Source organism: Schistocerca gregaria, chromosome 7 (assembly GCF_023897955.1).
Source record: "Schistocerca gregaria isolate iqSchGreg1 chromosome 7, iqSchGreg1.2, whole genome shotgun sequence".
Lineage (NCBI taxonomy): Eukaryota > Metazoa > Arthropoda > Insecta > Orthoptera > Acrididae > Schistocerca > Schistocerca gregaria.
Window position 1 is genome coordinate 534,027,752 of NC_064926.1, and position 25,965 is coordinate 534,053,716.

At 42.3% G+C, this 25,965-nt stretch overlaps 2 protein-coding genes across 8 annotated transcripts in view; one reads left to right on the forward strand and one right to left on the reverse strand.

Annotated features, from left to right (window-relative positions):
• Nucleotides 1–25,965, reverse strand: part of LOC126282025 (protein lethal(2)k10201) — a 224,791-nt gene that overhangs the window by 113,412 nt on the left and 85,414 nt on the right. Inside the window, exons 1-2 of one of the 7 annotated variants that reach the window (XM_049981426.1) lie at nucleotides 19,287–19,371; nucleotides 13,498–13,616 (exon numbers count right to left, since the gene is read on the reverse strand). The exons of 1 other annotated variant lie outside the window; for it this stretch is intronic. Coding sequence is in view for 4 of the 6 variants with exons in the window: in XM_049981421.1 (XP_049837378.1) it covers nucleotides 19,287–19,306 (20 nt within the window). In the remaining 2 variants the exon portion in view is untranslated. Of the gene's footprint in view, nucleotides 1–13,497; nucleotides 13,617–18,900; nucleotides 18,992–19,286; nucleotides 19,385–25,965 lie in introns of those variants that run through there. 5 more of the 7 variants (XM_049981421.1, XM_049981424.1, XM_049981422.1 and 2 more) reach the window with 5 other exon arrangements.
• The window catches only part of LOC126282027 (signal peptidase complex subunit 3), a 56,114-nt gene continuing 49,552 nt past the window's right edge, over nucleotides 19,404–25,965 (forward strand). The window contains exons 1-2 of the mRNA XM_049981429.1: nucleotides 19,404–19,689; nucleotides 19,785–19,858. Coding sequence (XP_049837386.1) covers nucleotides 19,547–19,689; nucleotides 19,785–19,858 — 217 coding nt within the window. The 5' untranslated portion in view covers nucleotides 19,404–19,546. The remainder of the gene's footprint in view (nucleotides 19,690–19,784; nucleotides 19,859–25,965) is intronic.

Below are 25,965 nucleotides of genomic sequence, written 5' to 3' on the forward strand. Positions count from 1 at the left end.
ATCCATGAATGGATAAGAATAAACCATAATACAAAGTACACTCAAAAATATGGTAACACACCCTTTGTGCAGTGATCTGCAGTTAACTGATGTAGAAGTATCCAAAACCCACTCCTTAGCAGAGCTACAGTACCACACAGTGTTTTGTTGGCTTCTCACTAACTGACAATGGTTTCTTTAGTCCATCCACTTCTTTGTGGCAAATGTTAGTAATTATAAATGTCCTTTGACCTGATATGCAGAGCATATCCAGAAATGGGGCCACCTCTGAGTTAAAATGGTTTGTTGTCAGGGTTTCCTCATATAGGGAAGCAGACTTTACATCACATTTAGTGCTATACTTCCCCTACAATGTGGCACACACTTCATTCACTCCTCTGTCAAGACCTGCCTGGTAGCTATGTTATCACCAATAAATAGATGATAATAGATTATTCAAGCAAGTAATGCAACATCATCCAGCATGAAAGATGTCTCATATGTGAAAGGAGCAATCTCTTACAATAAATCACCAAGATACCTGAAGGATCTCGAGCGTTCAAAATTTAAAACCCAGCTCAAAAGTTGTCTTATATTAAAATGTTCCTATTGCCTCAATGAGCTCTAATTGCAAGTATTGTTATTAGTTTTCATTTGATACCTTGCATGTCTCGATTATGGGCACAATGCAACTCTTTATTTGTATCTTATTTATCTCATATTATGATTCAACTTATCTTATTGTTATTATGACTAATTGTAATGCATGAACTTCATGTTTCCTGCAATAACAAATAAATGAGAATGAAATTATGTTGTATTCCACATCAGGCAGTCATTGGTTCCTATGATGTGTATTACTTTTCTGGAAGTGTACCAGTTAATGACAATGGTTCAGTTAACTCCCTGCATGGTTCAACTGACCCACAGTAAGATTCAGTTCATCTCCTGTAAGGTGTTAAGTAGACCACTTGCAATTATGTGGCATTTCAGTCTCTTCTTTTCTTAATATTTAGATTAGACTCTCATTACTTTTTTCAAATGCTCATTTATTGCAAACTCTTGCAGTCGAGTAGGTTCATCTTCCAATCATCTGTGAGTCCAGTGGTGATTGTAAAGTCTGATGCGAGAGGTACACAGTTTGCTGCAGTGGTAACAGATATTCCCAGATGGAGCAGCTTCTATTCTTCCATTTCATCCTTTTTCTTCTGGCCTTCCTCCTACCAATTGCTGTATGATGGCTGTTTTCTTCAAAAAGAAGTTTCCAATGATGGGCTCGTGATCTCCAGGATGAAAGGTTGAGGGCTGAGGTCTCCCAGTTGTTAACATCAACAATGAAAACAATCAATTACTGATAAAATTATTTAATTGGATGGATAAAAAAATCTACTCACCAAGCGGCGGGAGAACACAGACTGTTGTGACTGGCAAACTTTTGGAACCAGAGGCTCCTTCTTCAGGGGAAGGAAGAAGGGTTGAGGAAAAGTACTGGAGTCTAGGAGAATGGGTAGATTTTGAGAAAGCCACCCAGCTTAAAGGTAAAGACAGTGTAATATGCAAGAAAGAGATTACTACTAAAACATCGTGCACAAGTCAATTAGAATGAGAAGCTCAGTGCATCGTACGTAACAGAGGCGGGAGGGTTTGGAGAAAAATGTATGGGAATGACAATGAAAGATGTACAAAATTAAAAGAGTGAAGCAAAGAGCAGTTACAGTGAAGAAAATCTGTGACAGAAGAAATTAATGTAGGACCTAATTAAGGGCAGGTGGGTGGCGAGAACCAAGGACATGTTGAAGAGCTAGTTCCCACCTGCAAAGTTCTGAGAAACTGGTGTCTGGGGAAAGAATACAGATGGCACTTGTAGTGACACAAATGCCAAGGTCACAAATGTCATGTTGTAGTGCATGCTCTGCGACAGGATATTACGAGTTGCTAATGTATACCCTCTGCCTATGCCCATTCATCCTAATTGATAATTTGGTGGTAGTTATGCCGATGCAGAAGGCTAAACAGTGTTTACATAATAGCTGATATATGATCTGTGTTGTTCGCAAGTGGCTCTCCCTTTGCTAGCATTCGTTTTGTCAGTTACAGGCTATTGTGGGTGGTGGTAGGAGGATGCATAGGGCAAGTCCTGCAGCAGGGACAGTCACAGGGGTAGGAGCCATAAGGCAGGAAGCTGGGTGCAGAAGTAGCATATGGTCTGACACGAATATTGAGGAGCTTGGGAGGGAAAAGGAAAGCTATTCTAGGTGTCGTGGGCAAAATTTCAAACAGAATGGATCTCATTTCAGGGCATGATTTTAGGAAATCATGGCCCTGTCGAAGTAGCTGATTAACACATTCCAGATCAGGATAATACTGAGTCACCAATGGTGTGCTCCAAAGCTGTTTTGTGGAGGGATCAGCAGTACCAGGAATGGTTGTGATGGCCTACGAAATCTGCTTTTTAACTAGGCTGGTGGTGTAATTACGTGCAGTGAAGGCTGAGGTCAGAGTGGTGGTGTATTGCTATACAGAATCTGCATCTGAACAAATACATTTGCCTCATACACCATGGCTGTATGGGAAGCAACATTTGAAATGGAAAGGATGGCAACTGTCAAAATGTAAGTAGTGTTGTTTGTTGGTAGGTTTAATGTGGATGGAAGTGTGTAGCTGGCCTTCAGTGAGGAAAGAGCGGCACCAAGGAAAGTGGCATGGGATTTGGAATAGGACCATGTGAAATTTAACTGGGAATAGGTATTCAGAGATGCCAGGAATTTTAGCAGGTCATCTTCACCAAGAGTACATATGGTAAAGATGTCATCAGTGTATCTAAACCAAACCAGAGCTGAAGAATTTTGGACCCCAGGAGAGCCCCTTCCAAGTGAGCTATGAAAAAGTTGGCATAGGAAGGAGCTATCCTTGTTCCCATGGCCATAACCCTGATTTGTTTGTATGTCTGCGCCTCAGAGGTGAGGTAGTTGCTCTTAAGTATAAAGTTGATTAAGGTGAGTAGGAAGGAAGACGTAGGTTTGGAATCAGGTGGGCACTAACAGAGGAAATGTTCAGCAGCAGACAGACCATATACATCGGGATTGTTGGTATAGAGGGAGGTGGCATCAATGATGATAAGCAAGGTGTGTGGTGGGAGTGGGACGGGCATAGATTTCAGACGATCTAGGAAATTATTGATATCTTTTATGTAGGAGGGGTGTTTTTGTACTATGGGTTGCAGGTGTTGACCAACTAAGGCAGATATACATTTGGTGAGTGCTTTCAAGCCAGCAACTATAGGACGGCCAGGATGTTGGGTTTGTGGATCTTAGCAAGAAGAAAGGTAGTAGGACTAATCCAATAAATTATAGGCCCATACTGTTAACGTCGATATGTAGCAGGATTTTGGAACATACATTGTGTTCAAACATTATGAATTACCTCAAAGAAAATGGTCTATTGACACACAGGCAAAATGGGTTTAGAAAACATCATTACTGTGAAACACAACTAGCTCTTTATTTACATGAAGTTTTGAATGCTATTGACAAGGGATTTCAGATCAATTCCATATTTCTGGATTTGCGGAAGGCTTTTGACACTGTACCACGCAACCGGCTCATTGTGAAATTGCGTACTTATGGAATATCATCTCAGTTATGTGACTGAGTTTGTGATTTCATGTTAGAGAGGTCACAGTTCGTAGTAATTGACAAAAAGTTATCGAGTAAAATAGAAGTGATTTCTGGCATTCCCCAGGGCAGTGTTATAGGCCCTTTGCTGTTCCTTACCTATATAAACAATTTGGTAGACAATCTGAGCAACCATCTTCAGTTATTTGCAGATAACGCTGTCATTTATCGACTAATAAAGTCATCAGAACATGAAAACAAACTGCAAAAAAATTTAGAAAAGATATCTGAATGGTGCGAAAAGTGGAAATTGACCCTTAATAACAAAAAAATGTGAGGTCATCCACATGAGTGCTAAAAGGAACTCGTTAAACTTCGGTTATGTGATAAATCAGTCTAATCTAAAAGCCGTAAATTCAACGAAGTACCTAGGTATTACAATTACGAACAACTTAAATTGGAAGGAACACTTAGATAATGTTGTGGAGAAGGCTAACCAAAGACCTTTTACAGGCAGGACACTTAGAAAATGTAACAGACCTACTAAGGAGACTGTCCACACTATGCTTGTCCTTCCTCTTTTAGAATACTGCTGCACGGTGTGGGATCCTTACCAGATAGGACTGACAGAGTACATTGAAAAAGTTCAAAGAAAGGCAGCATGTTTTGTATTATCGCAAAATATGGGAGAAAGTGTCACGGAAATGATACAGGATTTGGGCTGGACATCATTAAAAGAAAGGCGTTTAGCACTGCGATGGAATCTTCTCCTAAATTCAATCACCAAATTTCTTCTCCGAATGCGAAAATATTTTGTTGACACCGACCTACATAGGGAGGAACAATCACCATGATAAAACCAAACTGCAAGGTCATCGGTCCCATGATCCCAGTAATATAATTACACAATGGAAAGAAGAAAAGAAAGGAGACATACAGCACAATAACAGGAGAAAGGAAGAACCAGAAGAATGACAGAAGGACAACCAACACTCCTATGGACAAAACAGGAAAAGAAAATCACAGAGAGAAGCAAGAAAGAGGCAGAAGAGGTAATAACAAGAGAGCAGATGACCGTGGCTGGCCGACCATGAGAATAAAAAGGAAAAGCCAGCCACTCTGTGACACATTAAAGCATCCACCCTTAAAAGCATTTGAGTGCAGAACACAAAGGGACAAAGGACATGTGCGAAAACTTATAAAGAATGATAAAACCCACCGTCACAAATAAAACATAAAACTAAATTAGCTGATGAGGCATTGTTCGCTAAAATTAATGGCAACGAGCCGGTAACTGAAGAGTCCATCGCAAGGCAGCCAAAGAAGGACAGCTCACCAAGATATGGGCACCGCACCTACACTTAGGTGGGTCATCACAGCAAAGGAGATACCCGTGTGTCACCCAAGTGTGACCAATGCGGAGCCGGCAGAGAACCACAGAGTCTCTGCAAGAGGCCCACATGGAGGACTGCCACACATTCGTAGTCTCCTTAATGGCACGCAGTTTGTTGTGTGTGCTGAAGTTATGCCATTTCGTCTCCCAAAGCTGCAAAACCTTGCAGCATAGGACTGAAGGCAGGTGACTTGCAGAGAAGCTGATCTCCAGAAATGGTTTCAGCGTAGCCTACTTGGCCAGCTTGTCAGAAAGTTCGTTGTTTGGGATTCTGACGTGTCCTGGGGTACACACACACACACACACACACACACACACACACACACACACACACACACACAAACTGAATGATGAGACTGTTCCAGGGCATAGACGGACTCCTGAACAGACACTACCATAGGATTACGAGGGTAGCACTGGCCAATAGTTTGTAGGCTGCTCAAGGAGTCAGTACACAGAAGAAATGACTCCCCAGGCCATGAACGTATGTGCTCAAGAGCACAAGATATAACCACCAGGTCGGCCATGAAAACACTACAGGCATCTGGCCACGAATGCTATTCAGTATGTCCTCCATGGACATCCCCAAAGCTGACATGATCATCAGCCACTGAGCCGTTGATGTAAACCACTTCGTGGCCTCGGTACACGTCAAGCGGCGGTGGTGGTGGTGGTTGTGGTGGTTAGTGTTTAACGTCCCGTCGACAACGAGGTCATTAGAGACGGAGCGCACGCTCGGGTTAGGGAAGGATTGGGAAGGAAATCAGCCATGCCCTTTCAAAGGAACCATCCCGGCATTTGCCTGAAACGATTTAGGGAAATCACGGAAAACCTAAATCAGGATGGCTCGAGACGGGATTGAACCATCATCCTCCCGAATGCGAGTCCAGTGTAATAACCACTGTGCCACCTCGCTCGGTATACACGTCAAGCATCAAGAGGAAGTGGCAGTGGAGAGCCATGAGGTTAACTGAGTCCTTAGGGACATGTGAAAGCTCCAGGCGAAGCCGCGGCCTAGGTGTAAATCATGGAGTGTACGTAAATGGACTTCAAGTATAGGTGGTAAAGGCAAGGGCTCCAGGATGGAAAGAAGGGATCGGACACGAACTGCAATTGGAAGCCCTGACCTGGACTGTCAATGCGGGAGATGATCCACTGTGGGTGGGAAAAGATGACAGTGATTTGGATGCGCAGGAGAACTATGAATGTGTGCAGCATAACTGGCCAGCAGTTGTGCTCGCCTAACCTGCAATGAAGGGACGCCGGCCTCAACAAGAACGCTGGTCACCGGACTCGTCCTAAAAGCTCCCTTCACTAGGCGAATGCTGCAGTGGTGCACTGGGTCGAGTAAATGCAATGCTGAAGGTGCCGCCGAACCATAAACCAGACTCCCATAGTCAAGGCAGGATTGAACAAGGGCTGCAGCAGCATAGAGCGATCTGCACCCCAGTTGGTGTTGCTCAGGCAGTGGAAGGCATTGAGGTGCTGCCAGCACTTCCAATTAAGCTGATGAAGGTGAGGAAGCCAAGTGGACGTCGAAAACCAGTCCTAAGAATCGATATGTTTCCACTACAGTGAGTGGATTGTCACTAAGGTAAAGTTCTGGTTCTGGATGAATGGTACGATGCCAACAGAAGTGCGTAACACACGACTTTGTGGCCGAAAACCCGGAAACCGTGGCCTAGAGCCCATGACTGTGCCTTGTGGATGGCTCCCAGTAGGCGCCGCTCAGCAATACAAGTACTGGTGGAGCAGTACAAATTGCAGATCATCTGCATACAGAGACGGTGAGATGGACGGTCCTACAGCTGCTGCTAGACCATTAATGGTCACTAAGAATAGAGAGACACTCAATACAGAGCCCTGCGGGACCCCATTCTCCTGTATATGGGGGGGGGGGGGGGGGGGGGGGGGAAACTATGGGAGACACCAATTTGGACATGGAAAGTACGAAGCGACAGGAAAGTTTGGATAAAAATCAGGATCAGGCCTCAGAGACCCCACTCACATAATGTGACGAGGATATGATGTCGTCAGTTGGTGTCATATGCTTTCCGTAAATCAAAAAAAAAGACGGCAACCAGGTGTTGTTGTCTGGAAAAGGCTGTTCGGATGACAGACTCGAGGGACACAAGATTATCATTGGTATAGCAACCCTTGTGAAAGCCGCCCAGACATGGAGCCAGTGGGCCACATGACTCCAGGACCCAACCCAACCATTGACACACTACACATCCCAGCAGCTTACAAAGAACATGATGAGGCTGATGGGCCGATAGCTATCCACATCAAGTGGGTTTTACCGGGTTTGAGCACTGGAATGATGGTGCTCTCCAGCCATTGCAGTGGAAAGATGCCAACGCACCAGCTCCAATTCAAGATGCTGAGATGTTGCTTGTAGTAAGATGAGAGATGTTTAATCACCTGACTGTGGATCTGACCTGGCCCAGGGGTTGCATCGGGGCAGTGAGCAAGGGTACTGAGAAGCTCCCATTCTGTAAATGGGGCATTATAGGATTCACTGTAGCGTGTAGTACGTGAGAGGACTTTCCATCCAGCCGTCGTCTGAGAGTGCGAAAGGCTGGAGGGGGGAGGGGAGGGGGGGGGGGGTAATTCTCTGATGCAGAGGCTCAAGCATAGTGCTCAGCAAAGTGCTCGGCAATTGCATTTGCATTGGTAGATAACACGCCATTTGCGTTAACACCGGGAACACCTATTGGGGTCTAGTGCCCGAAAACATGTTTGATCTTTGCCCAGACTCGGGAAGGTGATGAATGGCACCCAATGGTCGAGACATATCTCTCCCAACACTCCTGCTTCCGTCGTTTGATAAGCTGGTGAATACGAGAGCCATTTAGAGTCTGTGAAGTGCTCCAGGGAAGGGTGCTGCTTATGCCACTGTGGAGATTGCCGACGCTCCTTAATTGCTTCAGCGACTTCTGGCGACCACCAAGGGACTGCCTTTCACCTGGGCACCCTAAAGAGCGAGGGATCGAGGTTTTCTGCCACAGAAACAATGTTTGTAGTCACCTGTTCAACCATCACATCGAGATTCAATGCTGACAGTAGAGGTGACCCAGTCCACCTTGTTAAGAGCCCATGTGGGCAGGCGTTCATGGGCCTGACACAAGGGCAGTGACAGTAAGATGCGGAAGTGGTCATCATTACCACACAGGTCGCCATGTGCTCTCCAATGGATAGATGGGAAAAGTCCTGGGTTTGCAAAGCCATATGGCTTAATGTAGTGGTAGACCATCACCTCAACCTTCTCGGACAATGTGTCACCCTAGAAGACCAAGATGAAGGCACTCGTGGCAACCTGATAATTCCTTGGACCCTGATGGATGTGCCGGATAAAATGAACACTTCACTGCTCTAAACTGGCGCGCAGCTCACTGTCAGACTGCAAAAGAAGGTCCCTGTGGAATATAATACCCTGGGCCATATTTAAACTATTATGGGTCGTGATGGTAACAGAAACATCCCCCTACTTGTCACAAGTGAGTAATGCCCATGACTGGGCAGAGGATGCTGTTTTTATCAAGACTGACGCAGAGCACATTTTGGACAAGCCCTCCTCCTCCCCAAACTTGTCCTCCAAATGCTCCACAAAAAACTAAGGCTTCATGGACATGAAAGATTCCCCATCAACTCTCATACATACGAGGTACCGGGACGAATAAGCTTCACTGCCGTCCTTAACATGGCGTTCTTCCCATCGTGTGGCCAGGGAGGGGAACAATTTGGGGTCATATTCCTCAACATTGAAGTTAGACTTTGCCCGCTTAGAGACTGCTGGCAGCAGACCACCAGCAAGAGATGATGTCCTATGCTTCATTGCGTGTCATTCGCCCCGATGCCACCCACTCCAACCAGTGGCCCTCCCCATGGGCGCCACCCAGCCTCAGCAAGGGCCACCTGGCAAGATGGCCATTGCCAGGAGTCCCATTGCCCCAGGGAGATGGGCATCTACTCCATGGCATACGTGGGGAGTTCATGGCGCAGGCATCAGTAGAGCAATCCCTGTATTGTCAGGGGCCTACAGCCAACAGGGTACATGGCGGCCCCACCACAATGGACTGGCACCGTGCTGGATATGAGGGCAAAGAATTCCATGGTCCTCGTCGGCGCAGAAAATGACACTGCATAGTGGGTAGAGGAAAATGCACCCAGGAAGGTGTCCCCGCTCAAGAGATGGAGGATGAGCAGGACTGCAATGCCACAATGAGAGTGTGGGCTAAAGATCTCAATGCATGGTGGACATGTTTGCACCATGAAAGGCACCCTTCCCCAGTTGGCTCGCTCTTCGGGAAAATTTTGAAAAATGGAGGTCAAACCTTACAGGGGACCATCACATAAAGGCCAAAAGGTGAGAGACTCCTTTTAGTCGCCTCTTACGACATGAACGGTCACAGACGAACCGTCCACCTAGGAGATGTCCAATACCCAGTAGCAGAGCATGCCCTACAGCATAATTCTAGGGATCTAGGAACTTGCTACACCATACGTGCCATTTGGCTTCTCCCACCCAACACCAGTCCCTCGGAAATGCGGAGATGGGAACTTGCACTGCAACACATCCTTTCATCCCACCATCCCCCTGGACAGAACCTACATTAACCAACCTCACTCCCATTTACTCTTCTGTCTTCTCCTTTTTCCCTCTCCTCTTTAGCAATCCATGCATCTTTTCTTCCTACATAGTTGTGTTTATCTTTATATTATATACCCCTTTACTTCTGTATGCATCCTCTTTGGTTTGAAGCTGGCACAGTACTTACATTAGAATATCTTTGGCTTCCCTCTGACACCCATGACTCCATCTTTGCTAACCTCCCTGTTTACCTTTCACCTGTAGCTTTTTTCATAACCTGAATTGTGAGTAACTGAATCCACTTTCCCTTCTTCCCGTTTTTTCCCCCCTCTCCTCCCTGATGAAGGAACAAAGTTCTGAAAGCTAGGAATGTAAATTTTCTGTTCTGTTTTGTGTATCTATCGGCTGTACTGAGCTGAGGTAAGTACTGGCCAGCCCCTCTATCTCTTTGTTAGTATTTGTTTCACATCTTTACATGAGATTTTCCATTAATCATATTAATATTATCTATAAGGTCATTAATTTACAGCATGAGCAGCAAAGGCCCCAAAACACTTCTCTGGGCCACACCCACAGTTACTTCTACATCTGACGATGACTTTCCATTGATGACATGCTGTGTCCTCCCTACCAAAAGTCCTAAATCCAATCATAAATTTCACTTGATACCCCATACGATTGTACTTTTGACAATGGGCGTAGGTGTGGTACTGATTCAAATGCTTCTTGGAAATCAACAAATTCTGCATTTGCCCAACTGCCTTAATAAACAACTTTCAGTATGTCATGTGAGAAAAGTGAGAGTTGGGTTTCACATGATCAATGTTCTCGAAATTTCTGCTGGCTGCCAGAGGAGGTCATTCTGTTTCAGATAACTCATTATGTTTGAGCTCAGAATTTGTTCCCAGAGTCTACAACAAATCGACCTTGAATGGTAATTTTGGGGATCACTCCTACTATACTGCTTGTATACAGGGGTGAACTGTGTTACAGTTGGAAGAGGAGCTAACTCAGATGCAAATTCCATATAGAATCCTGGAGCTTTGTTTAATTTTTTCAGCTGTTTCTCAATAACATTTACACTAACACTTATTTCAGACATCTTTTCAGTGGTATGAGGATTAAATTGGAACAATTCTGATGATTTTCCTGGTTTTCCTTTGTAAAGGAACATTAAAAAACAGAGTTAAGCATTTCTGCTTTTGCTTTGCTACATTCAGTTTCAATTCCTGTCTCATTCGCTAAGGATTGGACACCAACCTTTGGTGCCATTAACATCCTTCACATACAACCATAATTTCTTTGTGTTTTGTGAAAGATCATTTGACAATATTCTTTTATGGCAGTCACTGAAGGTTTCACAGATTGCTCTCTTGACAGCCAAATGTGTTTATTCAGCATCTCTCCATCTATAGTCCTGTGCTCTGCTTTACACCTGTGATGCAGTAGTCTCTTGTTTCTTTAGAAGTTTCTTTATAGTGACTGACTGTGATGGATAGTCCCTCCCTTTATGACCTGTCTCCTGGGTGCAAATCTACTTCCACGTCTACATCTACAAAGATCCTCCAAAAGCTACCTTATGATGCGGGCAGAGGGTACCCTTTATCACTACTACTCGTTTCCTTTCCTGTTCTACTCGTAAATAGAATGAGGAAAAAACGACTGAGTATATGCCTCCATATGAGCCATAATTTCTTGTATTTTATCTTTGTCGTCCTTGAGTGCAATGTGTGTTGGCAGTAGTGGAATCGTTTGGCAATGAGCTTCAAATGCCGGTTCTTGAAACTTTCTCAATAGTGTTCCTGGAAAAGAACATTGCCTTCCTTCCAGGGATTCTCATTTGAATTCCTGAAGCATCACCATTACACTTATGTGTCGTTCAGACCTACCGGTAACAGATCTAGTGGCCCACCTGTGAATTGCTTTGATTTCTTCCTTCAATCCGACTGGTACAGATCCCAAACGCTCGAGCAGTACTCAAGAATAGATTGCACCAGTGTCCTATATGCAATCTCCTTTACAGATAAATCACTCTTTCCTAAAATTCTCTCAATAAACTAAAGTTGATCATTTGCCTTCCATACCACAGTTTTCATGTGCTTGTTCCAGCTCGTATCACTTTGGAATGTTATAGCCAGATATTTAAATGACTTGACTATGTCAAGCTGGACACTAGCAATACTGTATCTGAACATTACAGGTTTGTTCTTCTTAGTTATCCACATTAACTTACATTTGTCCACATTTAGAGCTAGCTGCCATTCATTACACTAACTGCAAATTTTGTCTTGTATCTTCCTACAGTCACTCAACTTCGGCATCTTACCATACACAACAGCATCGTCAGCAAACAACCGCAGATTGCTGCCCACCCTGCCTACCAAATCATTTATGTATACAAGGAACAACAAATGTCCTATCACACTTCCCTGGAGCACACCTGATGATACCATTGTCTGTGATGGAACGCCCACGGTTGAGAACAATGTACTGGGTTCTGTTACTTACAAAGTCTTCGAGCCGCCCACATATCTGTGAACTTATTCCACATGCCCATATCTTCATTAACAGCCTGCAATGAGGCACTGAGTCAAATGCTTTCTGGAACTCTAGAAATACAGTATCTGCCTGTTGTCCTTCATCTATTGTTTGCAGTATATCGTGTGAGAAAAGGGCAAACCAGGTTTCGTACAGGCAACACTTTCTAAAACCATGCTGATTTGTGGACATAAGCTGCTTACCCTCAAGAAAGTTTATTATATCTGAACTGAGACTGTGTTCAAGAATTCTACAGCAAGCAGAAGTTACGGATATTGGTCTGTAATTTTGTGGGTCTGTCGTTTTACCTATCTTATATACTGGACTCACATGCACTTTTTTTCCAGCAGCTTGGGACTTTGTGCTGGGTGAAAGATTCACAATAAATGCAAGCTAGGTAAGGGGCCAATGCCATAGAGTACTCTTTGTAAAATCGAACTGGGATTTCATCTGGACCTAGTGATTTATTTGCTTTCAAATCTTTCAGTTGCTTCTTTACGTCAGGTATGCTTATTTCTATGTCGTCCATATGGGAGACTGTCTGAGGTCAAATGACGGCATGTCTGTATGGTTCTCCTGCATGCACGATAGCTTGAAGGTAAATTTAAAACTTTGGCTTTCGTTTTGCTATCTTCAGCTGCCCCACCAGACTGGTCAACGATGGACTGAATGGAAGCCTTAGACTCACTTAGAAATTTTACATACAGCCAGAATTATCTTGGGTCCTTTGCCAGATCTATTGCCGAGATGTGACAGTGGCAGTTGTATGCTAAACACACAGATCTTTTCAGAGATGCAAGAATCTCTACTAACCTTTGCTTGTTGTCATTTGTGTGTTCCCTTTTGAACCAACAGTGCAACAGCCTCTGGTTCCTCAGCATCCTCTGAATTTCATTATTAAACCATGGTGGTTTTTTCCCATCCAGTACCCACTTACTAAGCATATATCTAACCACACCACGATTTACAATCTGCTTAACATTTGCCCATAATTCCACTACATCCATTTTACTGGAACTAAGTAATGTCAGTTCACTGTAGAAGTGAGATGCTAACAACTACTTATCTGTTCTATCTCGCAGAAACACTCTCCTAGCCTTCTTGATCGATTTAATTAACTTTTGTAATCATTGTTGGTATAATGACATCACGATCGCTGACCCCCGTTTCTATACTGACATTGTTGATAAGGTCTGGCCTATTTGTAGCTACAAAGTCTAAGATATTTCCATAGTGTAGCGGCTGCAGATGACTGTCTGTCTGCACACTCCCCCCCCCCCCCTCCCCCAATGAATCCATAGACATCCCAGTCTACACTCGGCAGATTAAAGTTGCTTCCAACTAGTATTGCATAATCTGGGTATCTACATGGTACTGACCTTAGATTTTCTTTGAATGACTCTAGGGGATTACAGAAGCGTCCGATTCCATCATCTGCTTTGTCCCGACTTCATCAATATGGCAGAAATGACCATTCTCAGTGTCTCCAATGGCATCACTTCATAAACATGGCAACAAACATGAAAATACATATAAATTCGACAATAACATCTCCCTCCAAAAATATAATCAAACAAATGAGACAAGGTTTAAGAGTGAGGTCAAGCTAAATATAAACATAAAGAAAACATTCACCATGATCCCAAACCACAAAAAATGACGATAAAAAACACAAAATTGCCACTTTTTTACTATACCCACAAAACCCACAGGAATCGGACACTTCCCTTGACTTTTATGGCTCAACCGCAACTATCGATACCTCTAAACCGACTCCTAAAACAACAAATATTTGAATTGGACACTTCCCTTCATCTATATAGCTCAACCACAGTTGACAATACCATAACACACACAGCTACGATGACAAAAATTGAGATCGAACGTTTCCCTTGACCTAATATTGCCACTGGAAACACATCCCAAACCACAAAAAACATGGAATAACCAATTCTGCAGACCCAAAGGGAGGGGATGAGCTGGTGTAATTGGTTAATACAAGCCATTGAGAAATCCACCGATATATGATATTCAACAAATAACTTTTTTTTATGGAAACCTATTATTATTTTTAGTACAACCGAAAAAAGAACAAAATACTTAATCAATGTCATTTCTTACATTGTAAAATGTTAATTACATCCAGAGTAATTTGTAACATAAAGTAGATGCTTGAATAACTCCTCAGCAGTTTAATTGTGTGTATCAGAGAGAACTGAAGTAATTAAGAGATACAAGAAGAACAGCGATGTAACATAGGTACAGAAGAGACTTGAACAACACATTACATCCACATACTAACATTTTTATTAGTCTTTTTCTCTGAAGAATACTGTATGGCACTGATTTGTTAGAATAAAATGTATGTTAACGTGACAGTTTAGTTAAACTCACAAATTTGTTTTTCGTTTTCAATTACAGGATGGAAAAGTGTGTGTCCTGCCATTTCACGCCATTAAATTTTCAGAGTGGTGCCCATCACTCGTTGCACACATTTGCAATCTACCGTGTAATAAATGTCTTACATGACGCAGTACATCTGGTGTAATGTTGCCACAAGCTGCCTCAATATGATGTTTCATTTCCTCTGGGGTTGTAGGCACATCACGGTACACGTTCTCCTTTAACGTACCCCACAGAAAGAAGTCTAAAGGTGTAGGATCAGGAGAATGGGCTAGCCGATTTACGCCTCCACCACATCCTATGAAACACATGTCGAACGTTGTGTCAACGGTCAGCCTAGTGTTCATTGCACAATGTGCAGAAGCAGCATCAAGTTGATACCACATACGTCTACATGTTTCCAGTGGGACATGTTGGCAGTTCATTTTGCAAAAACTCAATGTATTTTGCAGCTGTTTGGTTGATTTCAATAAAGTGAGAACCAATGAGATGGTCACCAATTACTTCTGCACAATAGATTTACATTCCACGGTCACTGTCGCTCCACCTGTCAAAGCCAGGGAGGATTGTCCACGGAACAGTAATGCGTGTTTTGTAAATTCACTGCAGCATGGTTTGTGAAACCTGCTTCATCAGTAAACAGGTAGAACTGCAATGCGTTCTCTGTTAATTCTCACTGACAAAAATTCACTTGATTATTAGTCACCTCCTTGTAATTGCTGATGCAGTGACACATGATACGTGTGAAGGTGAAGTATGCGCATTACACTACTTTGACTCATTGCACTGCCTCCAGCGATGTCACGTGAACTTTAAGGCAACAGCAGTTAACACAACAACTGCACCTACTTCTCCTGTGACGGATTTGTTAGGACCTGTTTGCATGTTACGGTTATACTTGTTGCATACAATTGTTCATAGACGTTTTCAAATGTACGGCGCATTGGATGTTCTCTGTCTGGGTACCTTTCTGTATACAATATGCAAGTTGCAGATGCATTTTGTCTACACTTGCCATTGATGAGTATCATCTCTGCCTTTTCAGAGTTAGAAAACATCATTTTCACAGTTCTTACAACACTGTACACACTGTTGTACTTGCAACCTTCTCACGTTCCTACTGTGCGTACTACTGTTCTTACATGTGTATGGTACACTATCACAGACGTCCAGTAACACAGTGTACTATAGTTATTCTGAGTACAAGGACTAATTCAACAAGTGCTACTTGCAGACACAAAGAGAGCCAAACTCGTAAACAGCGTAGTCTTCATAAACATAGCCCTCAGAGAAACAAATGGTTCAAATGGCTCTAAGTGCTATGGGACTTAACATCTGAGGTCATCAGTCCCCTAGACTTAGAACTACTTGAACCTAACTAACCTAAGGACATCACACACATCCATGCCCAAGGCAGGATTCGAACCTGTGACCGTAGCAGCAGTGTGGTTCCGGACAGAAGTGCCTAGAAACGCACAGCCACAACGGCTGGCTCAGAGAAACAAGAAAAATACAATGCTCGGAGACGCTCTTCTGCCAGCAATACTCATCTAAATGAGATTGCATATTAGAAGTGCACCTCTTCCCTCTCACAATGACTGATATAACTGCCCCCCCCCCCCCCAAACCCATCTATTGTATTAGTAGGCTACACCACCCAGTTTCGTAATTTTTAAACTGTAAACTATGGTTACAACTAAACGATCATAACCCCTGTATGACAAAAACCATCTGAAACTAAAGTACTCCCCTCCTCAATGTACTCTTCAATGAATCCCACCAGTAGCCTCTCAGTACGCCCCTCTACAACCCTGAAAACACTATCACTATACTCCCCCCCCCCCCCCCCCGAACTAACGACCCCCACACCCACAAAGCCAACTGGAGACTTACCCCTCTCATACTTCCTCTTCTCAGACTATGACTCGTCCATCTCAACCACCATCCCTAGCCTACGAAACTTACCCCTACACTACACTTACTCAGAACACATTTCCCTAAAAAAAGAAAACCAGTCTAACACTGTCCTCTCACTCACTCCTGTCTCATGCACACAGAAACTAATAAAGGACCTATAACAGGAACAGTAAATCATCAAAACAATCTCTCTCATGGCCAACCTAGATTTCTCGAACCAGGTACTGCGTCTAATGGAGTACCAAAGGTTATCCTTCCAACACACGTCCCTGGTCCGAGATTCTGGAAGCCTCCCTGACCTCATATTCTCTTGGCACACACTAAAAACTCACAATTTCCACTGTTAATCCAAACAGCTGCAGAAACTTAATCATGTCCTCCCCATCTCCACCCACATCATCACACTACTGAACTTGATCGTCATATCCTTACCTAAAGACCTACCATCACCAAAGCACAAATGAAACAAATACACCATGTAACACTGTGACACACACACACACACATACATACACACACACACACACACACACACACACACACACACACACACACACACACACACACACACAAAGCAGACAGATGGGATCGAATGCTTCTGTTGACCCAACTCTATTCTGTTGACCCAACTCTAGAACTGTCACAGTGGAATCGGGTAGCCAGTAAAAACACCCGACACCTACACCTGTTATAAATGACCAGATAACTTTAATGACACACTCAATTTTGATTTCAATCAAGACAATATTTTTGTGAACTGCAATGGACAATCCCTCTTCTATGGCCTCTAATCTATCTTTCCAATATACATTCCACAATTCACTAAATATCTCAGCGCTTTCTGCTTCAGGTTCAGCCAGCTCTTGGTACCAAGAATAATTTGAGCACAATAACTTTCTTGGAGGGCAGTAAATTCGGGAACTTTACTACCAATACTTCGACAGTTTACTGATAAAATTATGACAGTGAAAGTGTCTTTATGCTGAATGCTGTTTGACTTCCCTTGCTGAATATCGACTGGCAAGTGTTCATCAAACCAAGTCAAACTACCGCCTAGCCTAAGAAACCCATGTGCATTCCACAAGTACTCTGCTACCCAAGTAGCTGCTTGTTTTGTGTATTGCACCACTAATCTATCACTAGGAGTCCTACAAATGCCCACAGGGTAATGCAGATCTAGAAATCTGCAGCCAAGACTGTGACAAAGTCAACGAAGCCTTTGGTTGTGACCCTTCACTTGTCTCCAAACCAAATGATCCCGATCAACTCTGGGAACAATGCTGCAAACTGTGAGGTAGCAGTCTACTTAGTCTATGGTCAACTGTCCTTTTAACAGTGAGCCAACTTCCTCTACGTACTTCAGTCCTGTGTTTAAAGTTTCAAGTTCTTCATTGAGATATGACACTACCGCTTTTTTCATCTAATTTACTGAATGTATATATCTTTGTAGCCTTTAGTAACGTTTCACGGGACGTCTTATCATGCTTTCCACTAACAAAACTATAGTTTTCCCCAATTGACTCTTTGTTGATTAAAGTCTCCACCAATCATTTCAAAATGCTTGGGAAACTTATGCACAAGTGAACTACGGTTTTCTCTAAGGTTTTCAGTTACATCATGAGGTGAGTCCGGTGGGTGATAGAAATATCCAATTACCATTTTATGCCCACTCCTGATACTGGCTCTTGTCCAAACAGTCTCACATGCAGCTTCAAGTTCTCTCTCAGTTCTTGTCTACTGTGACAAATACACCACCCTCACTTCCCATTAGCCTATCCTTTCAGTATACACTTAAATTTTCCTCAAAAAATCTCACTGGTACCAATTTCTGGTTTCAAATAGCTTTCTGTACCTATTGCTATGCGAGCTTCACTGCTTTTCAGGAAGTTTAGTACTCTCGTCTCTGGAGGGGGGGGGGGCATTCTTACAATTATACTTCTGTGTCTTCTACAGCTATTGTTATTTGGACTGGACGGAGAATCACCTGATCTAAAAGCCCTTGTGTGCACCCCCACAAAGTCAGCTCCCTTGGTAGCAGACTTTGTTGAGTGGTGCACACCTGACCCATTTAGGGGGACCCTACAGTTCTCAACCCTATTGCCCAAGTCCAGAAAGTTGCAGCCTCACTTGGAACAGAACCCTCAACGTCTCTGGTTCAGGTCCTTCCACCTGACACAGAACTAAGGGCTGCGGTAGGTTCTGCGGCCAATGCTGCAAATTGTGAACTTCAGAAACTCAATTGTGGATAGGTGGCCTTCTTAACCTTCTCTACTGTATGGTATATTGGGGAGTATTCTCTTCCCAGCACTTAACAGCGATTTGTAGGTTGTGGAGGTAAATGTAGGCAGGAGTGTGAAACAGGTTAATTTCCACTATTTGCTCTCCTCTCGTTACGTGGACTTCAGACAACCAAACTGCTTATTATATTCAGACTTCTAGAAAAAATTACAAACGTAACTTACGTCCTTCATTTTTATTACTCCGTTTGTATTCTTATGAGTAGGTAATCAAGGAAGACTGAAGGAAGTTAATCTTTTTAAAACAGTTGCATAAATTTCATAAAACGTTCTATTAAATCAACATTTAAAGTGTGTTCCAACGACTCTGTGATCAAAATAACTACTATTAATCAATAATGAGGGCGTTCACAGCGAGAAACTTGGTAAAATATGATGCTTTGTTTTAATTTCTGAAGCAATGTGATAAAACGCGAAGTCAAATGTCGAAATTCTGAACTATTGTTACAGACGGACTTTCATAATATTGTTGACTGAAATAATATTTTGGAATAAACAGTTCACACGCAAATCATTAATATTGCTTATTTCAACGTATTTATATTACGTACCTGCGTCTCCGCGCCCACATAAAAGTATTAAGTAACTCGTATAGCTTGGCAGACGAAAAACTATCGACGCAAACTTAAATTTATGTTTCGGTCAAAGATATTTCGTTGTGATAGCATCATCCTTGGTACGCGATTCGCTTGTGCTACACATGTTGCGGTACACGTCAATGATAGTTGTGAACTGTGAATGAGTACTAGAAATAGAGAATTTTTTATTTACATTCGACAGAAATTGGCTGTAGAGCAGAAAACTCGCAAATATGCATTCTGTACTGGTCAGAGGAAACGCAATACTCGCGTATACTTTGAGCGTCTTGGCTGCCCTTACTTTCTGCTGTTTTCTGTCAACAGTATTTATGGATTACAGAACTAAAGCGACGATGAACACTGTTACGGTTATGGTGTAAGTATGAGTCCTTAACGTGCATAGTTCAAACTTCTTGCCTGTTCTAAAGGTAAAGGAAATTAAGCGCCATATGTTTAATTGTTATTTTGCAGGAAGAAGCACCCAAGCGACAGTGCAAGGCGCGAGCTAAACGATCTGGGAGTACTGACGTTTAATTTACAGACAGATATCCTTTTTGTATTCGGCTTTTAAACGTCCAGTGTGTGATGCAGTAGCACAGTCAGTTTTGTTTATCTAGTACTACGACATTTCTGTATTTGTTCCATAGTTATGATCTTCCAGTGCTTCTGAAATTGTAAGTTACGGAAGTATTTTGCTATGTGCACTTAATTTTCAGTCGTTAATCTTCCATTTTTTTCTTTATTCCTGTGCCAGCAAAATCATCAGTGTCCAAAATAACATTTGCTCAAGTTGAAAGTTTCGTTTTTATCTTCTCTATGTTGAATTAATAGTAAAGTATGTGTTGTTATCTTAGTATAGTTCTTTTTATTCCACATAAGATATGATGCTTCTGTCATATTTAGTGAGAGTGCTTTTGACAGATTGATTTAAATTGTTATGATAGGGGATGATGCCTAATAATGAGACCATTAATCGTTTTTTAAACCGTTGAAACTCATTGCTGCAGTCACATTTGTTACAGATATTGGTCTGCATGCTTCCACCCAGTACTGTTGTTCATTGTTATTTTCTGGTGCAGTGTAGTTGTTAATAAAATAGGTAATAGCTCTACGGGTGCAGGCATAAGAATATTATGTAAAGTTGATATTCAAACATTTGTTGGGAGCCATTGGTATTCTTGCACAATATATTTATTCTTCAAAAGTATTTGCAACGAGCAAATTTAATATTAATTGTGACATTCAGAAACAAGATACTAAAGTAAAAGATACCTTCATATAGACTGTATACATATCTCAGGTTTATTACAAAGTTTTATACTCGGTTACAAAGGTCTACAGTGGGAGTCGGCTTTCTGGGCAGAGAGAAGGGAGTGCAAGGGGCATAGCAGCAGATGTCTGTGGTTCGTGCAGTGATGGTGTAGACAGAGTGCAAAACCAAACTGCCCTAAGTGGGATGAGAAAAATTATATAATGTATTTACAATGTAGGAAAAGAGAGGCACAATTAAGACACTTACATAAAGTTTTCGGGAACAGCTTTCATCAGTAGGGGGGGGGGGGGGGAAGAGAGGGGCACACACACACACACACCGCTCGCAATTGCCAACTCCAGCATCTCCGGCTCAAGTCGGAGTTGGGGTGTGTGTGTGTGTGTGTGTGTGTGTTTTCGTTTTTTAAATGATAAAGGCTGTGGCTGATAGCTTTATGTAAGTGTCTTTTAATTATGCCTGTCTGCAACTTGACATGTCCTCTTTACAGTAAGTAGCAATCTGTCTTTTCCTACATTGTTGATATTCCTCTCTGGATTTTTCCACTGTTTGACAAAATTTATATCATTTTTATGTATTTATTTTTTCATAGATCATTCAGTATTGTAGTATAAGGCATATTGGGTACATTGCAGAATAATATATGCATATAGAATGTTAATAAAGTAGGTTATGATTAGTTTAGGATAGGGCAGTAAGTGAGCCAAGGCCTAATCAAAGGAACCATTCCAGCATTCAAATTAGCAACCTGGGGAAACCCTGGAAAACCAAATTCAGAATACTAGTTAGGGAAAAAACCACAACTCTCCCAAATGTGTGCCCAGCACATGAAGACTGGTGTAGCCACCTCAAAGAGTACATGATTGGAATGGGAATCATGAATTTACTTTGTGAGCAACATGCACAAGAAGTAAATCAATGAATAAAATATTTTGAAAATAAAAACACTTGGCCACATTTCATAACATTGCTGAAAAGTAAAACTTGCACAATAAGTAATCAGTGATATAACCAAATCATGAAACTTTGATATGAAACATACCTGAGAAGATACAAACAAATTGAACACATTATGCAGCTCAGCTGAAAAGTATAACAGCATATATATTCTGCTAGAGCTTTGCTATGGAGTGTGACATCCTTACCAGATTGGACTTTTTCAATGTCCTCCATCAGTCCTAACAAGGGAACCTCCCCATCGCACCCCCCTCAGATTTAGTTATAAGTTGGCACAGTGGATAGGCCTTGAAAAACTGAACACAGATCAATCGAGAAAACAGGAAGAAGTTGTGTGGGACTATGAAAAAATAAGCAAAATCTTCAAACTGAGTAGCCCATGCGCAACATGGGCAACATCAAGGAGACTCTGAGCTCAGAAGCTCCGTGGTTCCATGGTTAGCGTGAGCAGCTGCGGAACGAGAGGTCCTTGGTTCATGTCTTCCCTCAAGGGAAAAGTTTACTTTCTTTATTTTCACAAAGTTATGATCTGTCCGTTCGTTCATTGACGTCTCTGTTCACTGTAATAAGTTTAGTGTCTGTGTTTTGTGACTGCATGGCAAAACCGTGCAATTAGCAGACGAAAGGACGTGCCTCTCCAATGGGAACTGAAAACATTTGATCGCAAGATCATAGATCAACCGATTTCTCCACAGGAAAACACGTCTGATACATTCTATACGACACTGGTGATGCTATGTGCGTCACAGTCTCCTTGATGTTGCCTATGTTTCGCATGGACTACTCAGTTTGAATATTTTGCTTATTTTTTTCATAGTTCCACACAATTTCTTCCTGTTTTCTCGATTGATCTGTGTTCAGTTTTTCAATGCCTGTCCACTGTGCCAACTTATAATTAAATCTGAGGGGGGTGCGATGGGGAGGTTCCCTTGTAAGTAGGGCAGCTCATACGAGGGTCGGTCAAAAAGTAATGCCTCCCATTTTTTTTCTACTTAAAAAAATTAAGTTAAGTGAAGAATTTGAATTTGGCGCCATTCCTCAAACCTTCTTCTGCAATCCACTGCAGTAGTAACTTTCTGTGTCAACAGGTGGCAGCACAGCAGAAGTTTGTAAGATGGCCGACATCGATGTTCGTTTGAGACAGCGTTGTGTGATTGAATTCTTGAATGCAGATGGTGAAACGCCCATACGCATTCATGAAAGACTGAAGAAGGTGTATGGTGTTGTGACAGTGGATGTCAGCACTGTTAGACGATGGGTTTGTCGTTGTAAGGAAGCTGAAGGGCAAACACCGTTGACTGACGAAAAGCGGAGCGGCAGGCCAGTGAGTGCAGTGACTCCACACAACATTCAGCAAGTTGATGACATCATTCGTGGTGACCGTCGGGTCACTGCAGATGAAGTGTGTCGCATTATTTCTCTTAGTAAAGGCAGTGTGATCACGATTATTAAACAATTGGGGTACTCAAAAGTTTGTGCACGGTGGGTTCCAAGAATGTTAACCGATCAGAATAAAGAGGCAAGGAAAACAATAGCCTCCCAACACTTGCAGCGCTTCCGTTTGGAGGGAGATGAGTTTCTGAAAAAAATTGTGACCGGGGACGAAACATGGGTGCATTTTTTTGAACCCGAATCAAAGAGGCAGTCAATGGAGTGGCGTCACACAAGCTCGCCGAGGAAGAAAAAATTCAAAACTGTGCGATTGGCAGGGAAAGTTATGGCAACAGTTTTCTGGGATACAGAGGGTGTGATTCTGGTTGATCTTTTGGAGCAGGGATGCACAATAAATTCAGTTCAATACGTCACAACCCTCAAAAAACTTAAAGCACGTCTTCAGCGAGTTCGCCCAACAAAATCAATGGCAGATGTTCTTCTTTTGCATGACAATGCAAGACCACACACCAGTCGTCACACCTCTGACGAGATTGTCAAAATTGGATGGGAAGTTTTGCCTCATCCCCCATACAGCCCTGACCTGGCACCATCAGACTTCCATCTGTTAGGGCCACTAAAAGAAGCTCATCGTGGGATTCATTTTGAAGATGAGGAGGCCGTCAAAACATCCGTGCGTCAATGGCTTAGGAAGCAGAGCTGTGATTTTTACCGTGCTGGGATACATGCCCTTGTTCAAAGATGGACCAAAACTGTAGAGATGGGCGGAGATTACATTGAAAAATGACAAAATGATCCTCAATGTTGTGGTTTTCAACCTATGTAATTGCATTTAAATTTCCTGACAATTAAACGTAGAAAAAAAAAATAGGAGGCATTACTTTTTGACTGACCCTCGTATTTTATTATCATGAAATAGCAAATAGTCATGGACATAAGAGAGAGAGTTGTGTTGAATCATTAAAACAAAGCTGTTTTTTCATTGCGGTGTGTGTAATCACAAAATTGCAATCACCAGCTTTTTTCCTCTGAGTGAGAAAATATTTTGTCGCCAACCAACACAGGGAGGAATGATCATCATAATAAAATAAGAGGTATCAGAGCTCGTGCAGAAAGATTTGTTCATTTTTCCCACGTTCTGTTAGAAAATGTCACAGTAGAGAAATAGATTGAAGGTGATTCGATGAACCCTCTACCAGGTACTTAGTTATGAGTTTGAGTAATCGCGTAGATGTAGAGGCTCAACAGTAAATGAGATCCTAGTAATCTTGTAAGCCAGCATTTACATTGGAGAAACACTTCTCTGTAAGAAATAACTGAATGGAAATTACTCTTTTCATAGCCGAGAAAAGGCGAATGTGTAATGAGCAGAGCTAGGGATGTAAAAAAAAAAAGTGAATTAGTTTTCAGCTTACGTGACAGTTTCAGAGGCACCTAAATCTAAACATCTTGATATATTCACACTTTTTTACTTGCAAGTATTAGTACCCATATTGTGTAATATAATGCATCATGTCTAGTAATGTAATGTGATACATAATGCTATATTGTATAACATGCGGTTATGTCATCGAACATGACATTTGTCATATAATGCAATGTGACAAAATGTGTCGTTAAAGTTCCATTCGATGATATTACTGGTTACTATGGCTGGTGAATCTTCTGGCTATGGGCAAAAGATCAGGGACTTCAGCCTATAAATTGCAAGATGTGTGTGTGTGTGTGTGTGTGTGTGTGTGTGTGTGTGTGCCAACACTTTGTACCTAAGAGATCTCACTGTGCTGGGGACGTAGGATTAACTTGTAAGGTGTTTTGATATAAATGTCTTTGAAGCTACCAAATACTCAGTTAGCTAGTTAGCTTCTTTCACATCCCTAACTCTGCCTGGGACGTATTCACCTTTCTTTGTTCTTTCTGGTTCCCAAATTGAACTCTAGTATATTTTTACATTAGGCTGCCATCGCTTGGCAATTCACATAGATTTTTGTTGTCTCAGGCAGCAATGAATCTGGTATAGGTTTTTTATTATTTTATATACAGGGTGTCCCATTTATCTGATCACCCTAAATAACTAATTGTCCAGATGCAAATTACAAAATGTTTCAAGCAAATGTTCTTTAGCCGTCAGGGGTACATCAATCAGCAGGATTGCCTTCATTGTAGCTTTGTTTTTCACAAAGATATGAACAGCAGTATGACTTTTTTAAATGGCACTCTGTATTTTTTATTCAGTAATTCATTTCCTCTCCTAAAGACCTATTCAAAAATACAGAGTGTTACAAAAAGGTATGGCCAAACTTTCAGGAAACGTTCCTCACACATAAAGAAAGAAAATATGTTATGTGGACATGTGTCCGGAAACGCTTACTTCCCGTGTTAGAGCTCATTTTATTACTTCTCTTCAAATCACATTAATCATGGAGTGGAAAACGCACAGCAACAGAACGTACCAGCATGACTTCAAACACTTTGTGACAGGAAATGTTCAAAATGTCCTCTGTTAGTGAGGATACATGCATCCACCCTCCGTCGCATGGAATCCCTGTTGTGCTGATGCAGCCCTGGAGAATGGCGTATTGTATCACAGCCGTCCACAATACGAGCACGAAGAGTCTCTACATTTGGTACCGGGGTTGCATAGACAAGAGCTTTCAAATGCCCCCATAAATGAAAGTCAAGAGGGTTGAGGTCAGGAGAGTGTGGAGGCCATGGAATTGGTCCGCCTCTACCAATCCATCGGTCACCGAATCTCTTGTTGAGAAGCGTACTAACACTTTGACTGAAATGTGCAGGAGCTCCATCGTGCATGGGCCACATGTTGTCGTACTTGTAAAGGCACATGTTCTAGCAGCACAGGTAGAATATCCCGTATGAAATCATGATAATGTGCTCCATTGAGCGTAGGTGGAAGAACATGGGGCCCAATCAAGACATCACCAACAATGCCCGCCCAAACTTTCTCAGAAAATCTGTGTTGATGACGTGATTGCACAATTGCATGCGGATTCTCGTCAGCGCACACATGTTGAT